Source organism: Miniopterus natalensis, chromosome 12, assembly GCF_054644295.1.
Source record: "Miniopterus natalensis isolate mMinNat1 chromosome 12, mMinNat1.hap1, whole genome shotgun sequence".
In the NCBI taxonomy this organism is placed as follows: Eukaryota; Metazoa; Chordata; class Mammalia; order Chiroptera; family Miniopteridae; genus Miniopterus; species Miniopterus natalensis.
In genome coordinates this window covers 27,759,505-27,785,885 of record NC_142092.1, presented here as the reverse complement: position 1 = coordinate 27,785,885, position 26,381 = coordinate 27,759,505, and the positions used below count along the sequence as shown (strand labels likewise).

Here is a 26,381-nt window from a genome sequence, read left to right as displayed (position 1 = left end):
TTTTGAAAAGTTAACTTCAAAATGTAAAAAGAAGTGACTACAAAAAAAGCCAAGAAAAATGCAGAAGACTTTTAGATGGAGATACAGAGGAAGAGCCTGGATTGCCAGGTCATACGAGCAAACTGTTCTTTTAAAGGGAAGCAAATTACTGTGTTGAGATTGAAAGAAAGAGAGAAAAAAAAAAAGAAGAAAAAAAAAGGCCCAGGCTGTAGCAAAGACGGGTCTCTTTGGCCAAAAACTGACGTTAGAGCGATGTTGGGTAAAAAAGATGGGCAGAGAAAAACGGAATACTGCTAGCCTATCAAACGACAGCAGAGCGGGATTGTGTCAGAAGGGAGCAAAGTGACTCGGCAGAGCCAACATACCATCTTCATCGGTTCGGATCAACACGGACAAGCTCTCGGGGCCGGGGCCGACGTCTGTGTGGGCTGTCACAGTGATCCGGTACTCAGTCCATTTTTCCAGCTGTTCCAAAAGGTATTTGGTAGTGTCCGAAGGAATTCCCAAAACCTGGTGAGGTTTGTCATCTTCTCCATCCACGGCGGTATACTTGATGGAGTAGCCGGTAATAATGCCATTCTGTTTTTCCACCGGCGGAGGTTGCCAACTTACCAAAATGCTAGTGGAACTGGGGCTGGTGCAACTAATGTCTTGAGGAGGAGCTGACGGCTCTTATTTCGGTAGTGAGTTAAAGGAGGGTTTGAGTGAAAGGACAGGAGTGGTTGGAAGAAAAAAAAAAATGATAGAACAAAAGAAAAGGCAAAAAATAAATAGACGAACATTAAGGGCAACTAAACAAAAATAAGGCTTTGGAACTTAAAATAAATTTTAAAACATAAATTATGTGCCTTGGCTTAGTGATATGAGTCAACCAAAAGGAAAATGAATAAATGAGCCAACATAAATGTTAAATAATGGGTGGGGGGAATATGTGAACATGACACCTTGAGATAATAGAGCCTCTAATAAAATTACCTACCTGCAATTTAAATTCTTCTTCTAAACCAATCCCTCAGTATTCCCCAGCCCTACTGTACAGACTAGCGAACTTCAAAAGGCTGCAAACACTGCGAGATTTATTAATGAGCATCTCGGTGAGGTTTCACAGATGCTGTTTCAAGCTTTCATTTCTACGTTCTAGAATGAGGGCGACTCATATGCAGGAGTCATTTGTGAAAGCATTCGTAAGTGTGAAAATATGCAATAACTACTAGATACCCTTTCACCAATTCCGATGTTTTAAAAGCAAAGAAATAAAAGCCCAACAAACATAAAAGGGTTCCCTCTGACTACCTGAGGAACTGGTTGCGCCTGACCAGTTTTAATGAAAAGCATCAGCCTAACTGATCATAGCCCATACACGGTGAGCATGCAGAACCTATAAAGAAGGAGAAGGCGTAGTCCGAGATTTACCTACCCGAGAGTAATGTCAGGCTTGTTGATTCTGACTGTAACTTGTACTTACCCTACGTCAGCTTTCAGCTTTTTAAAAAAATTATAACTCTTCTCGAGACACCATTGCTAGTGAAGGATTAGATTCCACCAGCAAATTTTGGTAAAATTAGTAACAGTCATCTACCTCTTACAAAATGTCGTTAACATATCCACTAAAAAGTTTTTTAAAAACCTGAGAAACATCTGGAAAAGGTATGACTTATATTTTGTATAGAATTCCTTTCATTTTCTATATAATTATTCATATAAAGTAGGGTTGACAAAAGGGTGAAAAGAGAAACTTTCTTACTGCCCGTTCTAAAATAAACTGGTCACCTTATGAGCAATTATTTTTCATTAAATTAATCAAACATATCATCACTTGAAAAAATTAAAAAGCAATAAAGACCAATGCAGGTGTTATCGTAAAATATTTTCAAAGTTAATAATATATGTTCCTAAAAAAATAAACAAACAGGGTAAGACATACATAAATACATATATATTTTTAAGGCAATATATATAGTACAATGAGGCAATAATTTCTGATTGTTTGCATTTGAATATGTAGTTCTGACACTGTGGGGCTTAATCTTATGTAGTGTGAGGTTTATTAGATCGTTTAGAGGATTATCAGTCTTTACATGTCTTGTGTTTCTTATTATAGTCAATCAGAAGGGAAAGCTCCCTGTATTGACAAAAAAGAAAATTCTCACCGAAAGCCTCGTAATTTGTAATCAGATTTGTACAATCACTAGAATATCATTTTTATGGATTTTGACCACGGGGACTTATATTTCAAATTATAAAACCATTTTAAGTGCATCATCATCATTCATAATAGAGTTATTCATGTAACAGCAAGAACTCATTTGTAATTCTTTTTAAAAGCTGATTTGGTTTTCATGACATTGCTACCTTCAGATCTGCTATTCTTTGAGTATATTCAACACCATGTGAAACTTTTATTTTAATAAATAAAAAGACAAGCTTTTGGTATGGTCATAAAAAAGTCCGTTCTGTCTGTATGCAAGTACATATGTATGTATGTATGCACAAAAGTCATTTGTAAACCATGCAAAACAGAGTATTAAAGCATGTCACATAATATATGATTTTAATAATTATCTCCTACTTATTAGCCAGGCTGGAATTCAAAGCAGACATACAAAACTGCATTTACATGCCTTAGATTTGAAGAGAAAGAAAATTTTATGGGAATAAGCTATAATCACTAACGGGTTAAGCACAGGACCCTAATGCTTTTCATATGAATGATCATGTTTTGAGAAAAGGGAAGAATATGATTTTTATTATCAAAAACCCCTGAAAGGTGTCAAGTTTCTGTAGAAGAATGAAATTCATCTTTTAAAATATATAAATTTTATGTTTGTTGAGAGGTCTAAAAATTAGGTCAATATAGCATCCTCTACAAAATTTAATGCATTTATATTATTCATATCTATTACATGTCACTACATCAAAATCACTTATAAAATATCAAAAAAATCTAAGGACGTAACTCCATTAAACTATTCAACTCAAGGTAAATGGCTGTTTACCAGACTATTATAGAAACTCACTAATAAAGAGCAAATAGTATTATAAGCTACCAAATTTTCCATCAAAAACAATCTCCTGTATAAGACTTTAAAAAAAACCAATCTTAACAATCTTAACAATCTTCCATGGACACAATGAACCCCTGTTGCGATAAACACAACTATTCTTTATAGTAACAGTTCCAAAAAGAAATTGAACCTGAGGAAGCAAAATAGAATTTAGGATTGCAAATGTACTTGTGATTATCCCATTGTTCTTAAGTTTGTCCAAATACAGATTTGCTGTCAGTGTTCCAAATTTTTGCATGTACTACTTGCAGAGTTAATAACAAACTAGTCACAAGAGCTGAGCTTTTCTCCGAGTAGGAACAAATACGTGAAATAAAGAAGTATTTGTTAGCGAAGTTAAAACCCATGTGCTTAAAAAAAAGATAACACTTTGCTCTTTCGCTGCCTCTTTAGTTTGCTAAGCCTTCCTCTGACTATTATGCAGTGTTCTCAACATGAATTTTGCTTTACAGCCTTGTAATTCATTAAATAGGGCTTGATCTACCTTCTTTCACCCAGGTTTCTCATCTCTCAATTTCTCTGATGGTCTTTCCATTTAGAAGGTGGGAGAAAGGGATCTACTCTTTGGGCCAAACCTGAAAACCACAAAAGTCAGGGCTGTACCCTAATCCCCAATGTTGGATGCTTGCTGGCAGAGACACTACTGACTATGGAGCATATTAACTAGCAGCTCTGTTTGCTGGTGGGGATAAAATCCGGCAACACCTCCTGGTGAAAAGAGGGCAGAAAGGAAGCAAAGAGAGACACCTACTTGACTGCATGGTTCTCGCAGAGATTTCAGCTGTGGAGGCCCCCAAGCCTTGAGGAGAGCGTGCGGCCAGACGGAAGTAGTACAAGCTGTTGGGTCTCAGCCCTTGCAGTCTGTAAGACGTCCCTGGCTCAATGGCAACTCGCTGCTGCGGATAAGTAATAAGAGAACCTGGTCATCTTCATTAAGATTCGGGCGCATATCACAATGCCTGTCATCAAAATATCACAGGCAGAACCAACAGAGTATCAGGGACTCTCCTAGGGGAATTATATAATGAAAACATCAGCATTTAAAAGGCAAGTTTCTACAACAAAGAGGGCAACTGGAATATGGGTAGCCAGGAACTTTTTCAGTGATGACACTGCTCTCGAAATGCATCGGATCAATGGGAGATTGAGAGGCCATCACCCACGGATGTGTTCTACCCTGAAGGCACATGTGTTGCTGTGACAAAGCCCACAATGGGAACGGATAGTGGAGTATGCCCAACATGTGCAATTTCAGCTGAAGAGATGTGTAGCTCATGCTTCATGACCTTCTTGGGGCAAAGAAAACGGCCAAAAGTAACAACAGAAACTGGAATAGAGTTTACCTAAGATTGCTATAAAACACAACTAAATTGCCAAGGTCTGAGGGGATAAAAATCAGATATTACTAAAGAAAGCTGGATAATTTACATGAAATCTAGATTGGTTTAAAATAATTTTAAAACTTCCTTTTTTGGGAATATAGGGTCTATAGATAGAAAAAAAAAATCACAATTTTTCTGTAACTTTTAACATCATAAAAGACTTTTGAAATAAGGTTTCTTGAATCAAATGTTATAACTACTTTCCACGCTTGAAATTAGCCTTTGCATTTTATGTCTATGGGTAATCAATGTCAGATTGAACTGTAGCCTATAGTAAATCTTAAAATACATGCTAGTATGTAATCTAATATGGCACAAAAAATTTGCTGTTCACACAAACAGAAATCAGTCAAGAGAAATTAAAATATAAAAGCAGAGAAAACATCCCTAGAGTGCTCTAGCTTGCAAATGGAAAAGCTTTAAAAAATTTTTAGATATATCAAATAACAAGAAGAAGGGTATTCCCTTAATAAACAATTGTAAAGCAGAGTAGGTGTGGCAACATTTGAGCATCGTAGCATTCTCAAAACACTGCTACTCTCTCTGCTGGTCTTGCTGTATTCCTTAGTTGGGTAGTGATAGTATTTAAAATAGTACAATGCCGATTTATATCTTATTAAAAACACAAATAGTTATAATATGACTACATTAAGTTATATCAGCATTTAAATTATATAACTTTTCAAGTGATTAATTTATACTGGCTTTGCTAACTAAATCTAAAAGCACTGCATTTACAGCCTGGTCTTTGGGGATTCTGTTCAATTCAAACAGATGTAATAGAAGTTTAGAGTAAAAATTAATTTATCGCAGTGTACAAAATGACAACCAACAATAATTGATAATAGTTCATTTATTATGTGCGAGTTTAAAAAAGGTATTCCTTGTTAGATCTTAGGGGCTTTTTAGCTTTGTGAAGTTATTTTTAAGATAAAGAATCTTATAAGAGGTTAAAATAAAATGGCTTGTGTGGACTGTTTTCATATGTAGTTTTACTAACATTCTGTCTAAATGTTCCCTGTTGGAAGTTATAGTAACAAAAGACACATATTACTATAACATATTCCCTTTCTGAAATGTTAGGTGTATCTTAACTGATTTCTAGAATCTATTCAAAGTGCATCCAATAGACAGTGTACCTTAATGGTTAAGAACACAGATTCTGGTAACTGACTGCCTAGATTCAAATTCTGGTTCTGCCATTCAGTAGCATGACACTTTGGGATAATTATTTAACATTTTTCTATACCTCCATTTTGTGATATGTGAAATAGATTAATAAAAGAGCTTGACCCATAGCACTGTTGTAAGGATTAAATGAGTGAAACCCTGAAAACACTGCCAGTTCATGTATTAGTTTTTCTGATTTTTCTCTTTTCACTGACTATCAACTATTTCCAGTCTTCTACAATCTACTGTTATTTTATATATACTCATATCATATCATAATTTTTGGCATACAAATAAAGATTTGCTTTGGGGCATCTTTCTCTAAAACGAGTTTGATCAAATTCATCTACTGAAAGCCGTGGAGCTTATTTAGTTATATGTCTAGAGTGACTTAAGCACTTTAATGCAAAAGAGAAAAAAAGTCCCCAAGCCTCATGAGGTATGCTGTTTTATAACCTGATACTGCCATAAATAAGTGGGAAGCTTGAATAGAAACTAGTTCTGCTAGGGCAACAGCAGTTTTTTGTTTTGTTTTGCCCCTTCCCCCAGCAAGTCTCCAAATACCGTTTACAATTTTTTGGGGGGTCAAGTCTCTCTTTTAATGCATAAGTCTTTTCTACCAAGGTCCTCTACAGACACCTGACCTTTTTACAGAACGCGGGTAAGTTCACAAAAGTGGAGAAGTGCCTCAGAGCAGGGACCGATTCCAAAGGAGACAAGCACGGCCCTACCTCCTCCCCGTGCTCCCCGTCTTTGTAGACCAGTTCATAGTTGGCGATGGTGTCTGAGCGTGGAGGCGTCCAGGAGAGCAAAATACTTGTTTCAGACTCAGGCTCTGCTTTGAAGTTCAGTGGCTGCCCTGGTACTAAAAACAGGGAGGCAAAGGATTGAGCTTACCATCGCCATAAACAGAAGTTTTCGTTAGTGCATCTGTTTAAACCTTTCAGAACACGGCCTCATGCATCGGCTCAATGGGGCGCTAGGTCCCTTACAATGTCCAGGTAAACTTGTGCATATAAAGCCCATTCTCCTCCTCCAAGGAACAAGGACAATATTATGAATATTTTCCTTGCTCTTGAGTGGTACCGTATCTCTACAATATGCAGAGCTAGCAAATACAGAACATACTAGACTCTGAATTCAATTTTACAAATAATACAATTATTTACTTCATAATATTGTTGCACATAACCAATGAGATGATTTATATAACGCACTTGCAATAAATATTGCCTAACTCGTAACAGTTATTAAATAAACGCTAAATGCATAAAAGTTACTGCTATTTTGCAACTAAGTGGGAATTGATTCTCTAGCACTGCATTTAATGTTCAAAGCTATTTCCAGTTAGGCTTATAAAACTCCACCTTCACTGCATTAACAAACCTACAAGCAACCAGAATCACTTAGCATCTTTTTTCTTAACAACCTATGTTTTAAGAAAGGGGTTTAAAAATAAAAAGATAAAAAGCTATCACAAATAATGCCTTCTAACTCTTAAATGACTTCAAGTGACTTAATACACTAAATCTAATATAAACTTAGCATTTTCTCTAGTGAGAGCTAAATTACTACACAAATAAAAAAGTTTATACAATACACTTATTATTAGACATACAGTAATTTAATAGAGGTCTTCTATAATTCTCATATCCTTCATGTAACCCATGCAATAGATAATTTGAAAAAGCTACATATCAGATGTAATAATGAATGGGACATCTATCCAGTTGAAAACGCCTTGCTCAAATGTTATATTAGAATAAGTTTACTAACCCCAATGTCCAGGTTAACGCCTGGTTCCCCTCAGGCCCTCCATCTATTATTACACACAAGGCTAATGAACTTGGGGGCATCGCGGGCACACCGAAGCCTGCATTGCTCTTGGCCACTGTCTGTTCTGATTGGTTGGTGCCCATCCTTTGATGGCCATTAAAATTTTTGACATTACCCCTGATATTGTGGCGTGTTTCAAAGTGCGATAGCTGAACAGATGCCCATGTTTCTATAAATTCATATGAAAATTCAGTGTATATTTAATAAGAACCAAGAACAATGACATGTACTTCACACCAGAGGGGAAAAGAACACCTAAAGTATTTTTGGCAAATAAGCATAAACATTCAAAACCATATAGAATAATGCAGTTTGTAGCTGATAAATAAAATCAATTTATTAAATAATACTCAAGCTATCATTTTCATAAGAAAGTCTTTTGGAAAAACAAAGTGCATCCCTCTTTTCCTTTTGTAATCATCTCTCTATAGTGTGATTTAAAAATTGCCTTTTGTTTAAAGAGAGATGAAAGTCTAGAGGAATCTAGCAGAATGGTTTCTAGGATCCCTAATTATCATTTTATTCCACTGCCTGCTCTGTTAACCTGTGGGTTTGTATGCGTGTGTGCATATCTGCGTTATCTTTGTGTGTGTGCATGTGCAAGCAAGCACACACACGTTTGGATTGATGCTTAAAGCCACTAATAATCAGTGCTTCATATTTCTAATTGCATTCATTGTCTTTTCTCCCTTTTGGTATCACAGGCCTTGAGATACTCATTAATTTGATGCCTCTAGGAATGTACTTTCTGAACAGGGTAACAGCATTTTTTTTTTTTTTAAGTACCTGCCCAGTGGGTGACCTAACAATCTTTCAGACTGAGAGGTGGAGACAAAAGAAGATAAAATATCAAGAGCAATAGGAGAAACAGAGGGAAATAAAAAACAAATAGGCAAACCGCAAAACAAATAGCAAATGTATTACCTATAAAAGAAAAATACCAAAAGCACTGGAAGCAGCAACAGTAGAAGCCAAGAATTATCAGACAGGTGGGGAAATTATGACTGGATTCTAACATTCAGATAGTGAGAGGGTTTCTCAGCCTACAACTATAGACACACACACACACTACACACGTATGTGTACAATCACTGCTTTTCCTCTAGTTTTATGCCTTTTTTCTTCCCTCCAACTTCCACAAGTCTAGGGAAAAAAGAAAGCCTGTGATATAAACCAAACCAGAATACAGCATTGTCAAGAATTTAAAACACAGACAGCATTGAAGGGTTGCTCTCAGGATAATAACTGCTTGTTACGTATTTCCTCCCTAATTCTAATAATAAATTAAGTGACAGTGATTGAAAACATCTTAGAAATCTAATTAAGTTTTGCTTACTTAAACTGTTTATTTCTTGCTTTTAATTTGTCTTGAACGAATTCCCGGTAGGTCTCCATGTTTTATCCCTGTTTAGTGACACAAACTTCATCTGACTCTCTAATCCTGTTTGGTTCTATCAGGAGCCCGCTCCTTCGAAATAATGAATCGCACAGGCCCGCCAGTCTCAGAGCATGTCCTCTCTGTTTTATTCGTGTACAGCGTAAGCAGTGGCCAGAAGGCTTAATGGAAAATCTCTTACACTAATATTTAAGGGGATCTCCTCTTCTGTCTCCACCATCTCCTTCTTTTGAAATAATTTAGAGGGTAATTTAATTTAGTAGATTTTAGAGTTGTGGTAGAAACACGAACGCCTAGAGGTGTCAGGCAGGTTCCTTAGATGAATGACTGCAGAGGCCACGTGGGAGCGGGAATCAGTTGGACGGTGCCTGGCGCACCTGAAGGAGTCCCTGAGGGTCAGCACCAGGAGATTGCTGCCTTTGGAACATGGGCCCCATCTTGCCCAAGCTTCTGATTTTTCAACAGAAGTTGATAATGAACCTTCTGGGTAAAACCTTTCAATTTTTTATAATTGGAAATTAATTAAATTAATTAAATTAATTGAAAGTTATTTTAAAAATACTGTGTGGGGCTAAATGTGCCTACAGATGAAACCCAGCCTATGGATCCGTGCTTTCAAAGACCTTTTTATTATATCAGGGTCTTTCTAATGAACACCTTAAGGTGCCACTATTCAGATTTTCTTAGGCATTGCAGGTTTACCTACAGCTAAAGATTCCCCAGGGATCTTTAGTCATTACTGAAACAACCATAATGAAGCTGAGACTTCAGCAGAAAAAAAACAAACAAACAAGCTGTGAAATTAATGGATTTATTTTTATATTCCTCAAACATAGTTGTCCTAATGATAATAATATATGTACATGAAAAAACTTAGGGGACTCCGAACTGTCATATTTACTCTGCTTAGAGGCACAGGGAATGCCTCATCATCTGTCAATTGGAATTTTATACCAAATATTGTGGCAACTGAGGTTCTAATTAAGACAGGTTACTATTTCTGTTTTATGCCCCCTACATAAAAACACATAGATGTAACATTTTTAATGCTCTCAGTCTTTATACCCCAAACTTATTGCCATTCACTTCTTGTTACCTATGTCTATTTTATTTAAGAGCTTTTCTGTCTAAAGTTCACAGTAACTCATGAGCAAATAAAAAGAATCCATCCAGAAACATACATTCAATTATTCCACATTAAAAAGGGAAATGTGATAATACTGGCCATAAGCCAAATTTAGAATTTAGATGTAAAAAAAAGGAAATGAAAGTAGAAATACAAATTTTTTGTTTAAAATGATATGTAAGAAAGCCTTATATTCTGTAAAGTGGTGTCAATGCTATATTCTTCTTGATTTACTTAATGTCCGAAAGGAAATACAAATATGAGCTATCAATTTTCTAAAATCAGATAATAATCCCATTGACAAATATAAAGTATATTTATATTTGTAGTAGTAGCAGCAGTACTACTACACTCTATATAAATATCTGAAGGCAACTCAAAGACGGAGAATGGAGAATAAAGTCAAGAAATGAAGAAAAAAATGTGCATGTCATCTGAAATGCTGATAATATTAAAAGAGATCAATACTTGAGGCAAAACGTAGAGCATATTCCTCAAGAGAAAAAGCTTATACATATGAAATGGCTCAACCACCACTTCGTCAGCCATTTATAAATATGAAATATTACCAAAGAGACTAGAAAGCCCAGTATTGCTAAAATATCTAGTACTTTAATAAGGTACATATTTCAAAATGTGTGTACCTAGAATATTGATAAGCTATAAAAAAAAACAACAACAGCCAGAATTATAGTGGTAGTAAACAAAATTCAAAACAAGGAGTCTGATTTGTAAGTGCCATGAATATATCACTGAAAAAATAAGTAGTTAATACACAAGCACCTGCACAAATTTTACTCCCAATTGTCATTAAATATAAATAAGAAAAAGTTAAATTTTATTACAGTTGTATTTATATCCACAGCTCCTTTACTCATTGCTAAAAGTATTTAGAGAAAGCAGTTAAATTGGGCTCACATTTTGGCTACTGGAAGTCAGTCTCTTTTTAGTTTACTGACATTGATGGCCTGTTGACATACACTAATAAAATGATTTTTAAAGTTCTAGAAAGCTAAAGTACAACATCTCTAAATGTAGTTTTATACCAGTTTTTGCAATGCCCAGAATCTGTAGTAGAATCACCTTCTTCAAAGTGTTTGAAGTTTATAATACTCATCAGTATTTAGTTAGCAAGTGTATATAATTATTTTCCTTCCAAAGACCTATATTATTAAGATGCACATATATATATCAGTACACTTTTCCCAAGAATCTATTAAGTGTATAAAAGAATTAGAGGTAAAATATGTTTTCTAAAGAAAGTTAAAAAAAAAGACATCAGCATTTAACAGCTCTAGAATGCTTCCAATAAACATGAACATCACACAACATATATTTTAGTGTATTAGGTTTAAGATGTAATTTATTACATTTCATTATCAGGGTCTTATTTGCAATTTTATAAAATACATAGTAACCCTATGATTTTATTAGAATTATCTATAAAAGAAAACTATATAACAGACTTCCTTCCCTAATGTGTTATCTAATAGTGGAGATCTTTTTCTAGAACAATATAAATACTTCCTTCGTAAATGACCATGTATTCCACACATTTTCAAGATGAACTAGTTGCAAATGACTATCATGCCAGAAGTTATAGCAATGGAAAATTTGGAAGATTAACTCACATGTCTACAAAATAATTATTTAACCAAAATTTTTCACATTTAAAACCATTTAAAGAATACTTAATATTTTCAACTACAATAATACTTGTAATTAAGGGGAAATGTTGACCATAAAGTAGATATTTTGATTTTCTATGTTACCAGAAATGTACAAATTATAGCAATCCCCTATTTATATTAATATGGATGACAGTAAGCTTAGAGAAGAACAAAGATTATAAGTTCCCTCTTAAACTCACTTTGTTCTAAATACGGTTTAAGAGTCTGATTTTAAACAAAAGTAGAAATATTAGTGTCAGGGAATTAAAGATACCAAGATGAAATGAATATATTTCAGATAAAACACATAAAAGTTTGTACCTCTGTGTATGTGAAATTAAAATACACTTCAGAAATTCATACATGTTATCGATCAGTAAGTTTTCATAGAGAAAAGGTAACATTTCAATGAAAATAATCATGTCTAAATTTTATATAACCGCTCTAAAATATTTCATAATGGTTTATGTTCTTGCCTAGCAATGATCCTAAGAATTAGCTAGTCAGCAACAAGAAAAAGGAGCAGCTCAGCATTAATTATATCAGGATCTAACATCATTGTATCTGGCAGTTATCCACTAACATCAAATGGCCTTTGTTAATTAAGCCCAGAAAACAGATCAGATCATTGTGCTATTTCAGAGGGTTTTCTCAGGCTATCGATCTTGGCAGGCACAAGTCATTATGTCATCATATATCTTCTCAATCAATGGGTATTAAAAGTACAACTATTATGAAAGGTTCTTGGAAATATCTTAATGTATAAAATGTCCAAAAGAGACTGGGAACAAGTATTTTAATATATTTGTGACCCATTCATCTAGATTTCTCTAAGTTCAGAGTGCCTGGATCACATTAACTCGATTGCCCCCGTCATAATACTACCTTCACTGAGTTATGATTTATGTCACATTATGTCTGCTGGTAATACAGAAAATCAATAAAAAGTCTATTTAATCATCAGTTCTATATCTTTCAATAAACTGTGACCAAAGGCATTATTGTCTGTTATTCCGTGTTCTGAATATAAGCATTCTCATGACTCCCAAAGATTCTTATGTTTTGGTTGAATTTATTTCCAGAAAACTAGTTGATTTCTAAGATAGCTAAACCCTCCTATCATCAGGAAAGAAAGTTATGAAGCATTATAGGTTTCTATGTTTAAATCTGTTAGAAAAGTTTAAACCAAATTTAGTGATCGAATATAACAACCTTCTATAAAAAAGGTATTACTTCTACTTCTTTCAGATAAACTTATTTTTTTATATCTAAATGGCTTAACACACTCTTGTCCCGGGATAATCTAATAGCCACCTCAAGTATTGCAGAAGTAAATTATATATAATTCTTAAATAAAGATGTGAATAAATGACACACTGTATTTCCTGTCGCTACTTATTTATTAAGCACCTTGTGGGCACAAAAACCGAGCAGGCACTAAAACTGTAACATTAGCAAATTATTAATTGAACAGATAATGGTGCTTAGAAGTATCTAGGACACCTAGATTTAAATTCTGCTTTGTCATTTACAACCCTTATAACTCAAAGCAAGTTACTGGCTCTTTTTATCTTCTTTGATCCCCAATTTACTCATTGGCAAATGGGATAGTTCCACATCTACCAAATTGGGTAGCAAGAATTAATATATGCAGAGTTCATAGCAGAGTGCCCAGTATATTTTAGCTGTTACGATGATGGTGATGATAATTATATATTAGTCATTAAGTTATAAAATGTTTCTGTTCATTGTCTAATCTATAGCTCTGTTATGGATTTAAGTGTGTCTCACAGATATTCACGTTGAATCCCTAACCCCCAGAACCTCAGAATGTTACTTTATTTGGAAACGAGGTTGTGGTAGCTAATTAGTTAAAAGCACTAGTTTGGCCCTAATCCATTATGACTGATATCCTCATAAAAAGGGAAAGTTTGGACAGAGACATGCACACAGAAAGAATGACATGTCACAATCAAGGCACAGATCAGGATGATGCTTCTATAAGCCAAGGGACAGCCGAGATGGTCAGCAAACCAGAAGAAATGAAGAGAAAGTGCCAGAACCTCCCACCCCACTCTCAGAGGGAACCAATTCTGCTGACACCTTGATGCTGGACTTTTAGCCACTAGAACTGAGAGGCAATAAATTCCTGTTGTTTAAGCCACCAGCATGTGGTATTTTGTTACAGCAGTCCAACAAAAGGGATAAAATCCCCAATCTCTATGAGGCAGTTCTTATTTTAGATGAGAAAACTGAGGTTCAGAAAGATGAAGTAAGGTGTCCAAGGTTACAGAGCTAAACATCGTAGATTAGAATTCAAACCCTGATTATGTTACGCCAAGGCCAGAGATTTTTAAAATAACACAGCTGAAAAATCAGAAAAGCTAAAAGTGGATTATAGGGATATGTTCTTCTCATATACTTTCTTATATCTTATAATGGTCATGGAGCTGCTACAATGGTATAATATAAAATAATCTCATAACAGTCAACCACCTTCAATCAAGAAAAAGAACAAGATTCGTAGATATCTGTATTTTCCAACGAGAAATGTATGAAAAAATCTACAGTATTTTTCTGCATAATTAATAAAGCAAATAAATACAAAAGAACTGCAGAAGCCAAGCAGGGGAAACATATGGATAGTTTTTAGTGTAACTGTAGTAACAGTTATTTTTATAATTATCTTTCATACCATCTGAGAACATAATAAGTCCTTGAACAAACCAGTAAGAACCAAATAATGGTATGAGAATATAATAAAGCCGAGTGAGCTGTATGTAGTTCTGAGATTCCTAGTGGCCAGGGCACATGGCAAACAGTCATGTGATTCACAAAGCTGATGACATGAAAACAGGTCAGTGATCAAATGGGTTTATTATCTAGTTCTGATCCCTGAGAAAATTCACTAATTCATTCCCAAATTACCAATGAGTTACATACCTCTAGATCATAGATACTAACTCCAATAATATGGTTCCTATGTAGATGATCAGAACAAACCAGCGGCTTGCTGCCAAAACACTCCTAGAGTAACGCAAGTTTTAGAGGAGCCAAGGCTATAAGGAGCCAAAACAGTAGCTCTCAGAAGTTCAAGGCTATACTTTAGAAGAAAGCTGCTATGTTACATTCCCAGCCCAAGTTAAAACTGATCACTTCAAGTCAAAGACCGGGGAGGTTTGATATCCTCTTATGAAAATAAAACTACCGGCAGGGCCAACTTTTTCTTTGTAAAATAGTTTGGCATCTGCTCTAATACCCAGTAAAATGGATGAAGCAGATGCTAAAGTTTGATCTTAGATCTTAGTAACTGTCTTCCTTCACCCCTGAGGCCACACAATGAGAAAAAAATCAAAAATCCATTAGGAGAATATTTACTGTTAAGCAAGTGGCTTCCCGGCAAATTTAAGCCATTTAAATATCCAAGGCCCCCTGACAAATGGTTTTATTTTTAACTTTATGTTGACCCATTCAATCTTTTACAAATCGAATAATTTTTGAGACTATTCTCTCAGATTATAAAAAAAGAATAGTTCTTTTCAAAGTGCTGCATGGAGGACACATCCATCCATCTCACGCAGAAAAGTCTACAAGTCATTTGGGTTCAAATGAAAAGGACAGGATGCTATATGCATCCTTCTACCAAAAACTATTATTTAGTGTTTCAGGTGTCCATGCCTGTTTCCCTTCCAGATGCCTTAACTCCTCACTTAGAAACTCTAAGTCTCAAAAATTAAAATTGAGAATATCTTCGTTTTTGCCCTTCCCACCTGTTAGCATCAACTCCTGCCTCCTGCCCTACTCCCCGACCAGAACGAGACTTACCTCCTGTCTGCGTGATGACTTGTATGTCACTTGAAAGGGGCCCATCCCCAATTGAGGTAAAAGCCAGGACTTTGACAGAGTACGTTTTCTGGGGGACCAAGTTGCCGATAGTAGTGATCTGGCTGTCGGCCACGTTGTGTTTCATCCAGTTGTTGACGTGCTGCGTGGGGTCCATGGTGTAATAGACTCTGTACCCCTGGATCTGCCCGTTGGGCTCCTCGGGCTCCTTCCACTGCACCAGGATGGTGGTGGAGCTCAGCATGCGCGCCTGCACGTCGCGGGGGGCGCTGGACGGGGCCTGCTCCGAGGTCTGCGTGAGCACCGGCTCGCTGGGAGGCCCCCGCCCGATGTTATTGACGGCCACCACCCTGAACTCGTAATCCGAGTAGGGGCTCAGGCCAGCGACGCTGTAGCGGGTGGTCGCCACCCCATCAATTTCTTTGTAGGGTTCCTCAGAGTTTTTAGGTTTATGCTGAATGATGTAGTAAGAGACGGGCTCAGGGTTCCCAGAGTCCCACGTCAGTGTGATGCTAGTGGCCGTGCTCTCGGTCACCACAGGAGTTCCTGGAGGTTTGGGTAAGGCTGGCGGGGGGAGAAAGAAAAAGACAGTCACTACCCAGCATCTCTAGGATGTTATAAGAATCCATAAACTCTACTACTGAAAAGACAGAATTATGGATCTACTAAAGACTTAATTAGATGAAATTAAAGCAAAGATTAGTGTTCAAAATGGTCAGGAAAGTACAGCAAGACATGCACGGGGAGCAAGTCTGATTTTACTAGGGGGGGCACTCTAGCACTGTATTTGGGGGGCTTGTATCCAAACCCACCGCTTATTAGCTATGTGATCCTGAATGTGTTGCTTAACCTCTCTCTGCTTTAGTTTTCTCATGTGAAAAATGAGAAAAGCTGTATTATTGGAATTGTACAGTTGGGTAACTCTATTTCATGGGTTTGCTCTGATGATTAATGAGCTAATCCAGTAATGTCCTTAGAATGTATCTGGCACCCTCAAAAAAAAAACATTATTTGCAATTATTACTATTATTATAAGCTTGGCTAATTAGCCTGTTGCTTTAAGATATAAATGATATAACTAAATACCAATAAATGTTGAAAATAATATACTGCATCTATTTTGGAATATATTGAGATGGTATTAAATTGCTATGGAATAATAATATCCATATTGTTTTCCAGTTGTAAGACATAGGTAACATTACTAAAATTTTCCTGTAAGTAATCTAACCAAGATATGAAAAAATGAATAGTAATTTTGAACTAATTTCAAAGTCATGTTTTTATTTAATATTCAAAAATGCTGAAGGAATTAAATTAAAGCATATTCACAAATCACTTTTTTAAAGTAATATTATAGAAAAAGGTGAAGGAATTAAGCCAAAAAATAAGAAAAACTCATAGATAACAGTATGGTGATTACCAGAGGGGAGGGAAAGTAGGGTGGAGGGAGGCAGAAGTGGGTGAAGGGGGCATAAATGGTGATGGAGACTTGACTTGGGGTGGTGAACACACCATACAGATGATGTATCCTAGAATCGTACACCTGAAACCTATATAATTTTATTAGTCATTGTCACCCTGATAAATCCAATAAAATATAAAGTATTATTGTAGTAGCATGCATTCTATATTCAGTCAGGAATACCTGAGATTATAGCTATACACAAATATGTGCAATTAAATCCATCTTTTAGAGATCCATCTTTTTCCTTTTAGAAGAAGAACACAACTCAAAATGCTGCTAATTAAGAATCCCAACCATCTACATTGGTGACCTCATACTTCAGTGCCTTACCCTGGACAGTGATTCTCAATGGTAGAGTTATTAGGAGGGAATACACCACCGACTTTTTGGGGAAAGCTGAGAAGGTAACGCTCATGTAAATCAGCCCTTTAGCACCCCTTCTTCCTTGGTGATATTAAGACAAAAGCACAGTACTCCCCAGAATGACAGCTTTTCATGAGTAGCAAACTTGTACCTCGTAACTGCTGGATCCCCAATATGAAGAACACTGCCTAGCCCTGAGTGGGTTTTTCGTTAAGTATTATTAAATGACTGACTGACTGACTTGAGTCAGTACCCATCCTCCTCACTCTCTTCAAGTTGCTGTTTTTGTTTTGGTTCACATTTGTCTTCAAGAATCACCCTTACATTTTTATTTTTGAGGTAGGGAAACAGCAAGAGGTAGGAAAATAAAAATAAGAAGCTGAGTAAGGTATTAGCTTAATGTGACTCCTGCTTTTGAATTCCTGAAGGCTTTCAGTAAATCTTCAAATATTTAACCTGAAATGGTTATTATGACAAAGGTGATTCACTATTTGCGTATCACTCTAAGAACTAGAGAACAATAGTATCTGGCCATGGCATTTTACTAATAATAAAAAGACATTTACTCAAATAATATGGCCTGGCATGTTTTAAGGAAGTAGGTAATCCTAATTTTCCCTAGATGTCTCTCTGAATTTTTAAGGCAAGTAAAAATATTGCTAATTAAAGGTGTATATACTGATATTTAACAGACATTATTTGTTTTGCTGAGTCACATTTATGTATAGAACAGGATTTGTGTCTTATGTACAGATAAGTACAAATATGCTTAATACAGTTAAGAATAAGCAATGTTACTATTTTAAATGATTCATTGTTGCCAATGGTGTGTGCCTTTGTTCTTTTATCACATTATTGATTTTATAAGGCATATATTGGAGATATATATGCTTAGTTGGAGATATAGCACCAACTATAATGTGCATTTTGCATTTCTTAGGATTAAACTTCCTAGAAAGAGAAGATAATGTGTGTTCATTTTGCAACAGTTCCAGATATTTGCAGAAACTTCAAGTCTTCTTCAGTTGACCCATTTTGCAAAAGTGGTCTAGACATGTATAAACACTGGGTAAGAACAATACCCTCATACACTTTTTTCTTTCATTCAAAAATATCTGTGGAATATAGTATTTTGGTTATATTTAGTTCACTTATTTAAAGGACAGAACATTTCTTGAGCACTTCATCAATCCTAGGTAAAAGACAAAGCTAAGAGAGAACCTAAATCCATTTGCAGTTTGCTTTTTAAAGGTAGGGCCCATTAAAAAATTTTAAAGCATCTATTATTTATCCATGTTAATTGTAACTCTTTCTTTTTTTCCATCAGGGTTTTTTACATTTAGTAAAACTTGTCTGGATTTTTCTATCATGTGACTATTATCACAGTTTTGGATTAATATGAAACGTGTAAGCTTCCGTCCTTCCATAATCCTTGATTATGTCTAGCATTCCTCATTCTGCCTGCTTAGTTGCTGGGCCCAGCCTGTTGTTAAATATTTTGATGATTATTGCTTCTTAGAATACTTTTAAGAGGGAAACTGCCTATATAGATATGTGTATCTCATGTGATGCCACAGATATAATTAGACTATGACATCTAAAACAAAGAACAATAAATTGATCCATTTTAGAAATCCAAGGACAGACTTTATAGAGGCATTAGCCAGGTGACTTGAATGTGGCCAGAGCCCCAAAGCCTGTACCACTGAGCATACCTTTGACAGTGATCTGTGCTATTGCTTCAATGACACCCAGTGTTGACATCGCCACACAGGTGTAATTTGCTGACTGTCTTACATCGTTCAGCTCTAAGACATTTCTTCCTATTGGCATATCATCTTCAGGTGTCAGATCTTCTGCCCCCAACATCCACTTCACATAAGGCATTGGTGACCCCACGGCCACACAGGTGATATTAACACTTCCACCTGGCATGATTTCATGATTAGTGGGTGGGATAGAGAATCTTGGTGGGACACGGCGAACTGGAACAAAACACAAAGGAAGATGATAAAATATACAAGGCAAGAAAAAAATGGCTTCTTAAACACGTGACATGCACTGTACAGACACAATTAAACAACTAGAACATATTGTGGGTTTTCCATAAACAAAACAAAGGAAAACTGTGGGTAATACAGACCATACAAGTATGGTATGTGTATACAAACAAAGAAATTATTTAATTTGGTCATTAATATCTTAGACACATTCATACAAAAGTTGATTCAGACCTACAAGGGCCCCACAAAGAAACTATCTACAAATTAACAATACACAAACATCATGCATAAGATAAACAGAGACATATACATATATGCATATCACAGTGATTCTATGCATGCATGTATATGCGAAAAAGGGGGCTGGAAAGTCACCAGCAGGTTTAAGTTGGGTATCAAAACCAACTTCCGTGCTGTGGACTTCCAGGTGCTGTGAATGCAGGTGTGGGGCCACACTGTCACATCCCAGCCCCAGAAAACATCATCTGGAGTACAGTGAAAGTACAGTTTATTTGCTTTCAGACTCAGAAGATGCAGCCTCAAAACCTCACACTAACACTGGAACAAACACAGAAATACATACATACATACATACATATCGATTTACAGTCACAGAAGAAGAAAAAGCCAACGCCAGCAAAGATACCAAACTGGGCCATGCAAGGCATGCACAGGACGGCGTCTCCGGGCCCGTGCTTAGGACAATGGGACACTCTCTGGAATCCAGGACAACGACGACAGAAGAAATAACAGGTAACAGAACTAGACACACAGGGAGGACGTCAAGTACAGGGATTGAGGCAGGAATTTAGGGGGTGACAGGGTTGTCAGTAGGAAGATATTCGATTAAGCCGGGTCATCAAAGGTAAGGATGGCACTTTTAGAAAGGGAGCTGGGTGTTTCACATTCAGGATTCCACTCAGTTCACAGCTAAGGTAAAACACACAGACGATGACGACAAAGTGCGGTGAGCATCTTTTCAAGCCTATATTCAAACTGAGGGACACCGCGGCTACAACATACGGTGGGACGGGACGTTCGGAGAAGGGGTCCTATTGTAACACCACGACACGGTAAAAATGACCAAGCAATCACAGTTCAGTGTTCCTGCTTCGGATAATCTGCATGTTTACATGTCAAGTTTAAGTACATGGTACAGGGAAAGGGTAAGAGACACAGGTTTCATCTTGGGCTTTTACTGGCAAAATCTTACACCATGAGTATTTTAGATCAAGAGGAAATCGTTAGGAGCATAGTTTCGATAACAGATACAGTGACTTTTTAAAAATCGTCAGTCGATTAATAAACAAACAACCTCATAACCCCAAGAAGATAATAGTAAGTAATTCTGTCTGTCAACTTTTTGGCTGCACTTAAGGTTGAGATAAACCTCCGCTGATGGGAGAGGGCTGGCTGCGATGGCCTCAGGGGTGAAGGACAGGCACAGGAGAAGTAGAGAGAGAGCTACGCATGCCTCCTGCAGCCAGTTCACAGGTTACACAGAGCAAGCAGGAGCCAGTGGAGACTCTGAGGTGTCAGCATATCGAGAGAAATGGAGGAGTTTAGTCTTCATGCTTGGGATTAGGGGAACAACTACAAAAAGTCATTCTATGGGCAGCAGGCATCCCTGTGAGACAGAAATTAAAGGTGGGGCGGGGGGTGGGAAGAGTGGAGCAGGAAGGAAAGCAGGAACACTGACCAAGTTCCCGGCCCTGAGAGAGTTAAGTGTCCCCAGTTACCATGCACCCAGGTACAGTCTCCCCCGCCATGCACCACAGTCAGGCACCGCCAGCGAGCACCAGAAGCCACAGCCAGGGCATTCTCTGCTGGAACATACCATCGACCAAAAGGAGACCACAATGCAGCTACATTCATTTCATTTGTATTCTTTGTTATTGGCTTAATGAATAGTTTTGTAAGGTGGGGGAAAAGTAAAAAACACACCAACCTTCTCGCAGCTCTGAGGGATGTAGGGGGTTTGATGCAGAACACAATGAAATGAGGGAAGGAGAGAAACAAGGGAAACACAGAGAGAGTAAAAAGGCCAGATCAAGGCTTTCAACCGCTACTTGAACATTTTCAGTCGCTCTAGTTAATCCTGCCGGCCTCCGCTGAGAAAGTGGGCAATGCCTCACGGCCTAGCGCCGCATCGGAAACAATAGCTAGCGTCATTTTGAAATTTTTCCATTGAAAAAGGGGACGCATGCCTCATGCAGCAAAGGAGGTTGCCACTGTGAGAAAAAACATCAAGGGGCTTTCAAAGAATTTGGAGAAGAAGCGGTGTTCTTCTTGTCTCCCACCCTGGGCTCCAGAGAAACACGGGAGCGCGAAAACAGCCCCACGGAGACACGATCATCTCAAGCAAAAATTTCAAAATCAAGCTAGGTATTTTCCTAAGGGAACCCACCCTGCTGTCACTTAAAGCCCTCTCAGCCTCTTATCTATTCCCACCCCCGCCCACGCCTTTTGTGGTTATCCTCAGACACATAGACCTGGACCAAGAGCATCTCTACTGGACAAAAAGCTACAGGCAATGGCTTTGAAAACTCCAGGGAAGAAGAAACACTTCTTTCTAGTTGAAATGAAAAGCACAGCCATTCATAAGCTCAAAAATTTAATCACTTCTATTACTCTTTAAGAAAATATGAAAGTATCCTCATTCTTTGTCCCAAGGACAACTAATACTTTTAAAAATATAATCAGTGTTCCATGTCAATCAGAAAATTAAACTTCGTAGACAGTAATTTAAAAATTATGTGTGTATATATATGCATAGACATATGCACATATATAATAGCACGTTTATAAGACAGTATAAAAGGAAGAAAATACAATTGTGCTATTTGCATGTAGCATCTTTTCTTTTTAAGTTAGAAGCTTTATTCTTACAGCTCCACAGCAGAGGTCCTGAAGACATAAACACTCTTATGCTTGGAGTTGCACAGAGACTTGATTAGTAGCACACCAAGCAATTATTTCAGAGTTTTAAAAGGAAACAGAAGAGAAACAGCAACAGAAAAAAAAAAAAAAGAAAGAAGAAAACCTCAAACAAACGCAAAGCACAGCTCAATCAATGCGGTAAAAACAGAAATCAACATGTAGAAATGCAAAGATACTTACAAACGTCAAGCCTCGGGATAGATTTTGTTCAAAAGTGGTTAATTTTTTTTTTTAGCAACATATTTCAACTTTTTAATTCTCTATTCACTAAAAATGCTTCAGCTACTATAACTATCAGCAAATGGGCTTGTTAAATGCTGACATAACACCCCAGGTGCTGTGGGTGTCTCCACTCCCCCTGAGCCTGAATGAAGCAACGATGCCAGGGTTATGTCATTCCTACCTCTGACATATAAATTGGCAGGGGCAGAATAGCGAGTGCCCGCGCTGTTGGTGGCAACACACTCATATTTCCCTTGGTCGGATTCTTCGCTCTGTTCGATCTGAAGGGCTCCTGTATGGATATAAAATATATTGCCAAAGAGATGGTCAGAGAAGGCTTTCTCAGTCCAGAAAACTAAACCTCTTAACAATATGAAAAGCCCTGCAAAGCGAAGATCCGCTCAACGTCGATTCAATCTCTTGCTAAGGTGCACAGACAGAAAATGATGCGATGAGAAAAACATATAGAGATTATTTTTTTAACATCATCAATGCTAGCATAAGAAAACAATAGTATCTCTTTTCCCAAGCAAGAATTCTAGTCATAATTAACACTCTTATTTCCTAGACTATTAAAATGAAGATGGGTGAGACTGCTTCAAGGAAGTATGGCTTTTAAATAAAACAAAAGATTAATTTTTGGTTTTGTTTTGTTTCATTTTGGTATCAAAAGTGGCGCAAAAGATAGGTACGCTCAAAAAAAACCAGGCCGGGTTTTCAAGAAAGTCTTCTGCTGAAGAAAGCCAAAAATACGCAGCGAGCACAAAAAGGCTGCACAAAGCAAAAAATTAAAATTAGTCATTATATATTAGGAAAATATCACTTAAACAAAACTCCCTTAAGACATGCAGATTTTTAAGAAAAGAAAGACAGTTTGCCACGACTTACAATCATTTATTACGTTTGCTGAAAAACAAAGAGGAGTTGAATTAGAAGGTTTTAAAAAAGTTAAAAAGCAAGGCCTATGCCAGCAAGGAAGAGCCAACCAACCACTGCTCGAGGACCTCGAGACGGATCCCCTAAGACACCCGTGAAAATCCACCCGTGGGATTAGCAGTGTGGTGTCACAAAACCCCAAGAAAAATACAAAACAAGAATTATAAAAGAAATGCACACCGAGTCAAAGTATGAAAAACCAGCAATACAACATACCACCAAGAATACTGAGCACCTTTTGTTTCCATAGCCTGAAGGACAGAAGATCCAAAAATCCAGAGGTGAGTAATCCAAGAAAAAAAGAAGTTGGGGGAGGGGAAAAAAGCACCGCTGTCAGGTTGTAGGCGAGTGAGATCGGGTGGAAAGGGGGAGTCATTCTTTGACTTTTAAGACATTAAGAGAAAAAAAAGCATCGAAGAACAAAAGCAAAAACCTTTTGAAAGATAAAGACAAAAAGCAGACGGTCCGGGCTGTCTTCTGCATGTCTGCCACTGTTCTCCAGACCGCCTTGGCTTTGGTCCAGAACAAGAACAGCTAAGGAAGAAAAAAATGATCTTTTTTTTTTTTGCTCCGGTTGGACAAAAAAAAAAAAAAAAAAAAAAGGAAAAAGAAGAATAAAAAGAGAAGAAAAAAAAAGAAAAAGAAAAAGGAAGAAGAAAAGAAAAAAGAAAAAAGAAAAAAAAAAAGGAGGGACAGATGATACGCTGTGACTGGTCTGCGGTCCAAGGACCCGGATATGCTTTCTTTGAAGCATATCACGACGGAAATCATCATCTTTATAACGAAAGGAATGAACAAAACAAAGAGGAAAAGGGAAAGGAAAGGAAAATCCACAATGCGAGGGTCACCGATCGGAACCAAACAGTACAGAGGAAAGAAAATAATAAGAGTCGATGGATATTATTGGGATGATTCTGGAAACAGGACAAAGATGACGGTGATGGGAGAACAGAAAGAATGAGTAAGATCATTCTGTGAACGTCAGTTCAGCACTCTTACCTCTTATTGGTGTACCACCTGGGTGGATAATATGAATGCAAATAAGATTAGAAAGAAGAAGCATTAGTACGAGAAGGAGGAGGCTAGGGCTGGGGAGAAGAGTTCAATTAGATTTACAGAATTAAATAAGGTCTTCAAAGAAACTTGAATTACTCTACTCGTACAACAGGACTATATCAGATAGTACTATTAGATCACAAAAGCAAGTTGCATGATTACCGCACAGGGCAAAGACCACAAGAGGCAGCCGCTGCGCTTCTCAGAGAAGCGGCTGAGTACTTAGGTCTGGGGTCATACAGGGTTAGGATTTATCGTATATGCCTCATTCTTAGGGGGGGGAAGGAAACAAACTAAACAATATTTTTTAAAGACAATTTAGAAAATACTGGCTAATCTAGTTAAGTATATATATAGATATGCATATATATACTGTCATAGGAAATACTAAAGACTAGAAACAAACACTTGACTGGATATCGTATACAACTTACTATGCTTCATTTGTGTGATATAACTTGTGTACGATTTTATTTGTCTATACAGTGTTCTTACAAAAAAACAGTGCTGTGGGTGTGTGCGTGTGCGCGCCACTACGGAGATCTGGTGCCTACACTGACAGTTAGTAAAATGCATGCCATGCATTTTATTATTAATAATAATAATAGTATTATAAGAGTCTGAATATGGAAATTAGTGGGGGGTGAAGTGCGCTTCAGAACTAAGCACTTACCAATAGATTCTGGAGATTTAAATACGGAGAGAAGAAAGACAGCATAAAAATATTATTATATTCCTTATAATTTGGTACAAATTTTTCAGAGTTAAAGCTTTATATACTAAATCATCTATGTTACATGTGAATAATTAATTCTTTATTTACAATAACAGAATGCTAATCTACACAATTCTGCTGACAACAAGCAAAAAGAGGTAGTTAACAAGACGCTTTAACATCACAGGACAGGTCAAAAGCTGAGAATTCCGGGAAGACAGGCAGTTAAACAACTTAGAATTCTACACCAATATTACTACCAATGTCAAAGCAAACAGTTTATTAGCAAATGTCCCTGTGCAATTACCTAAGGACAGGCTCTATAATTTAAGAAGTTTAGAATTACCTCTATTTTTTATCTAAAGAGAGCACAGGAATAAACTGGAGATGGGGAAGGGAGAAAAGGGCAGCGGGGGGAGAGGGAGAGAGAGAAAGCAGCAAGAGCTGGAGTCTACACCAAAAGCAGACTTCTGTAGATCCAGTCACTGGAGGGCTCAAAAATGTTCAGTGTGGGCGCACACTACTGTGGCTAATGTGTACCAATGCTCACTCATGATAATATAATAACATTAATAAAAAAATCCCCTCCTTTCATTGGTTCTTTGTTAAAGATTTAAAAAAAAAATACATCTGGTTACTCATGATATACCATTTCTGTGCTTTATGTATTAGTGAAAAGAAAGCAGATGTGACCAAACTTACTAAACTTTGGCATTTTGATGAGTTCAAATGTAGAAACGACAGAGAAAACACACTTCAATAAAACTGATTCATTTTAGTGTTTCATATGAACATTTTGGTTTTTAATGGATATAACCATTGGAACTCCTTGCAAGTTCTGAATGAAGTCCAATGTTGAAATAAATTTGCTTCAAAAGAAAACAGAGAAAGAAGAAAGAAATAGAAAATGAATCCATCCAATACTGCGGCAGAGCAGTAAATTAAAAAAATCATCAAAACTACAGTCACAGCAGTGAGCAATGTGGATTAAACAGAAGCTGCAAAACACACAGAGAGGGGGAGGAAGACAGACTCTGAAACAGGCTATGACACCACAAACATGGACAACACGTTAAATAACAGAGAAAGAGAAGAGGGAGAAAAATCAATACCTAGAAATTAAAAATAAATAAAATCAAATTAAAAATAAAGAGCGAGAAGGCTTAAAAAAAAAAGAAAATCTTCAGGAG

The 26,381-nt window shown here is 36.9% G+C and overlaps 1 protein-coding gene across 5 annotated transcripts in view; it reads right to left on the bottom strand.

Annotated features, from left to right (window-relative positions):
- The window catches only part of PTPRD (protein tyrosine phosphatase receptor type D), a 470,419-nt gene that overhangs the window by 159,845 nt on the left and 284,193 nt on the right, over positions 1-26,381 (bottom strand). For all 5 annotated transcript variants that reach the window (XM_016223581.2, XM_016223577.2, XM_087822669.1 and 2 more), the window contains exons 6-11: positions 22,666-22,776; positions 19,035-19,304; positions 15,471-16,052; positions 6,349-6,482; positions 3,817-3,961; positions 366-671 (exon numbers count right to left, since the gene is read on the bottom strand). In XM_016223581.2, coding sequence (XP_016079067.1) covers positions 366-671; positions 3,817-3,961; positions 6,349-6,482; positions 15,471-16,052; positions 19,035-19,304; positions 22,666-22,776 — 1,548 coding nt within the window. The remainder of the gene's footprint in view (positions 1-365; positions 672-3,816; positions 3,962-6,348; positions 6,483-15,470; positions 16,053-19,034; positions 19,305-22,665; positions 22,777-26,381) is intronic.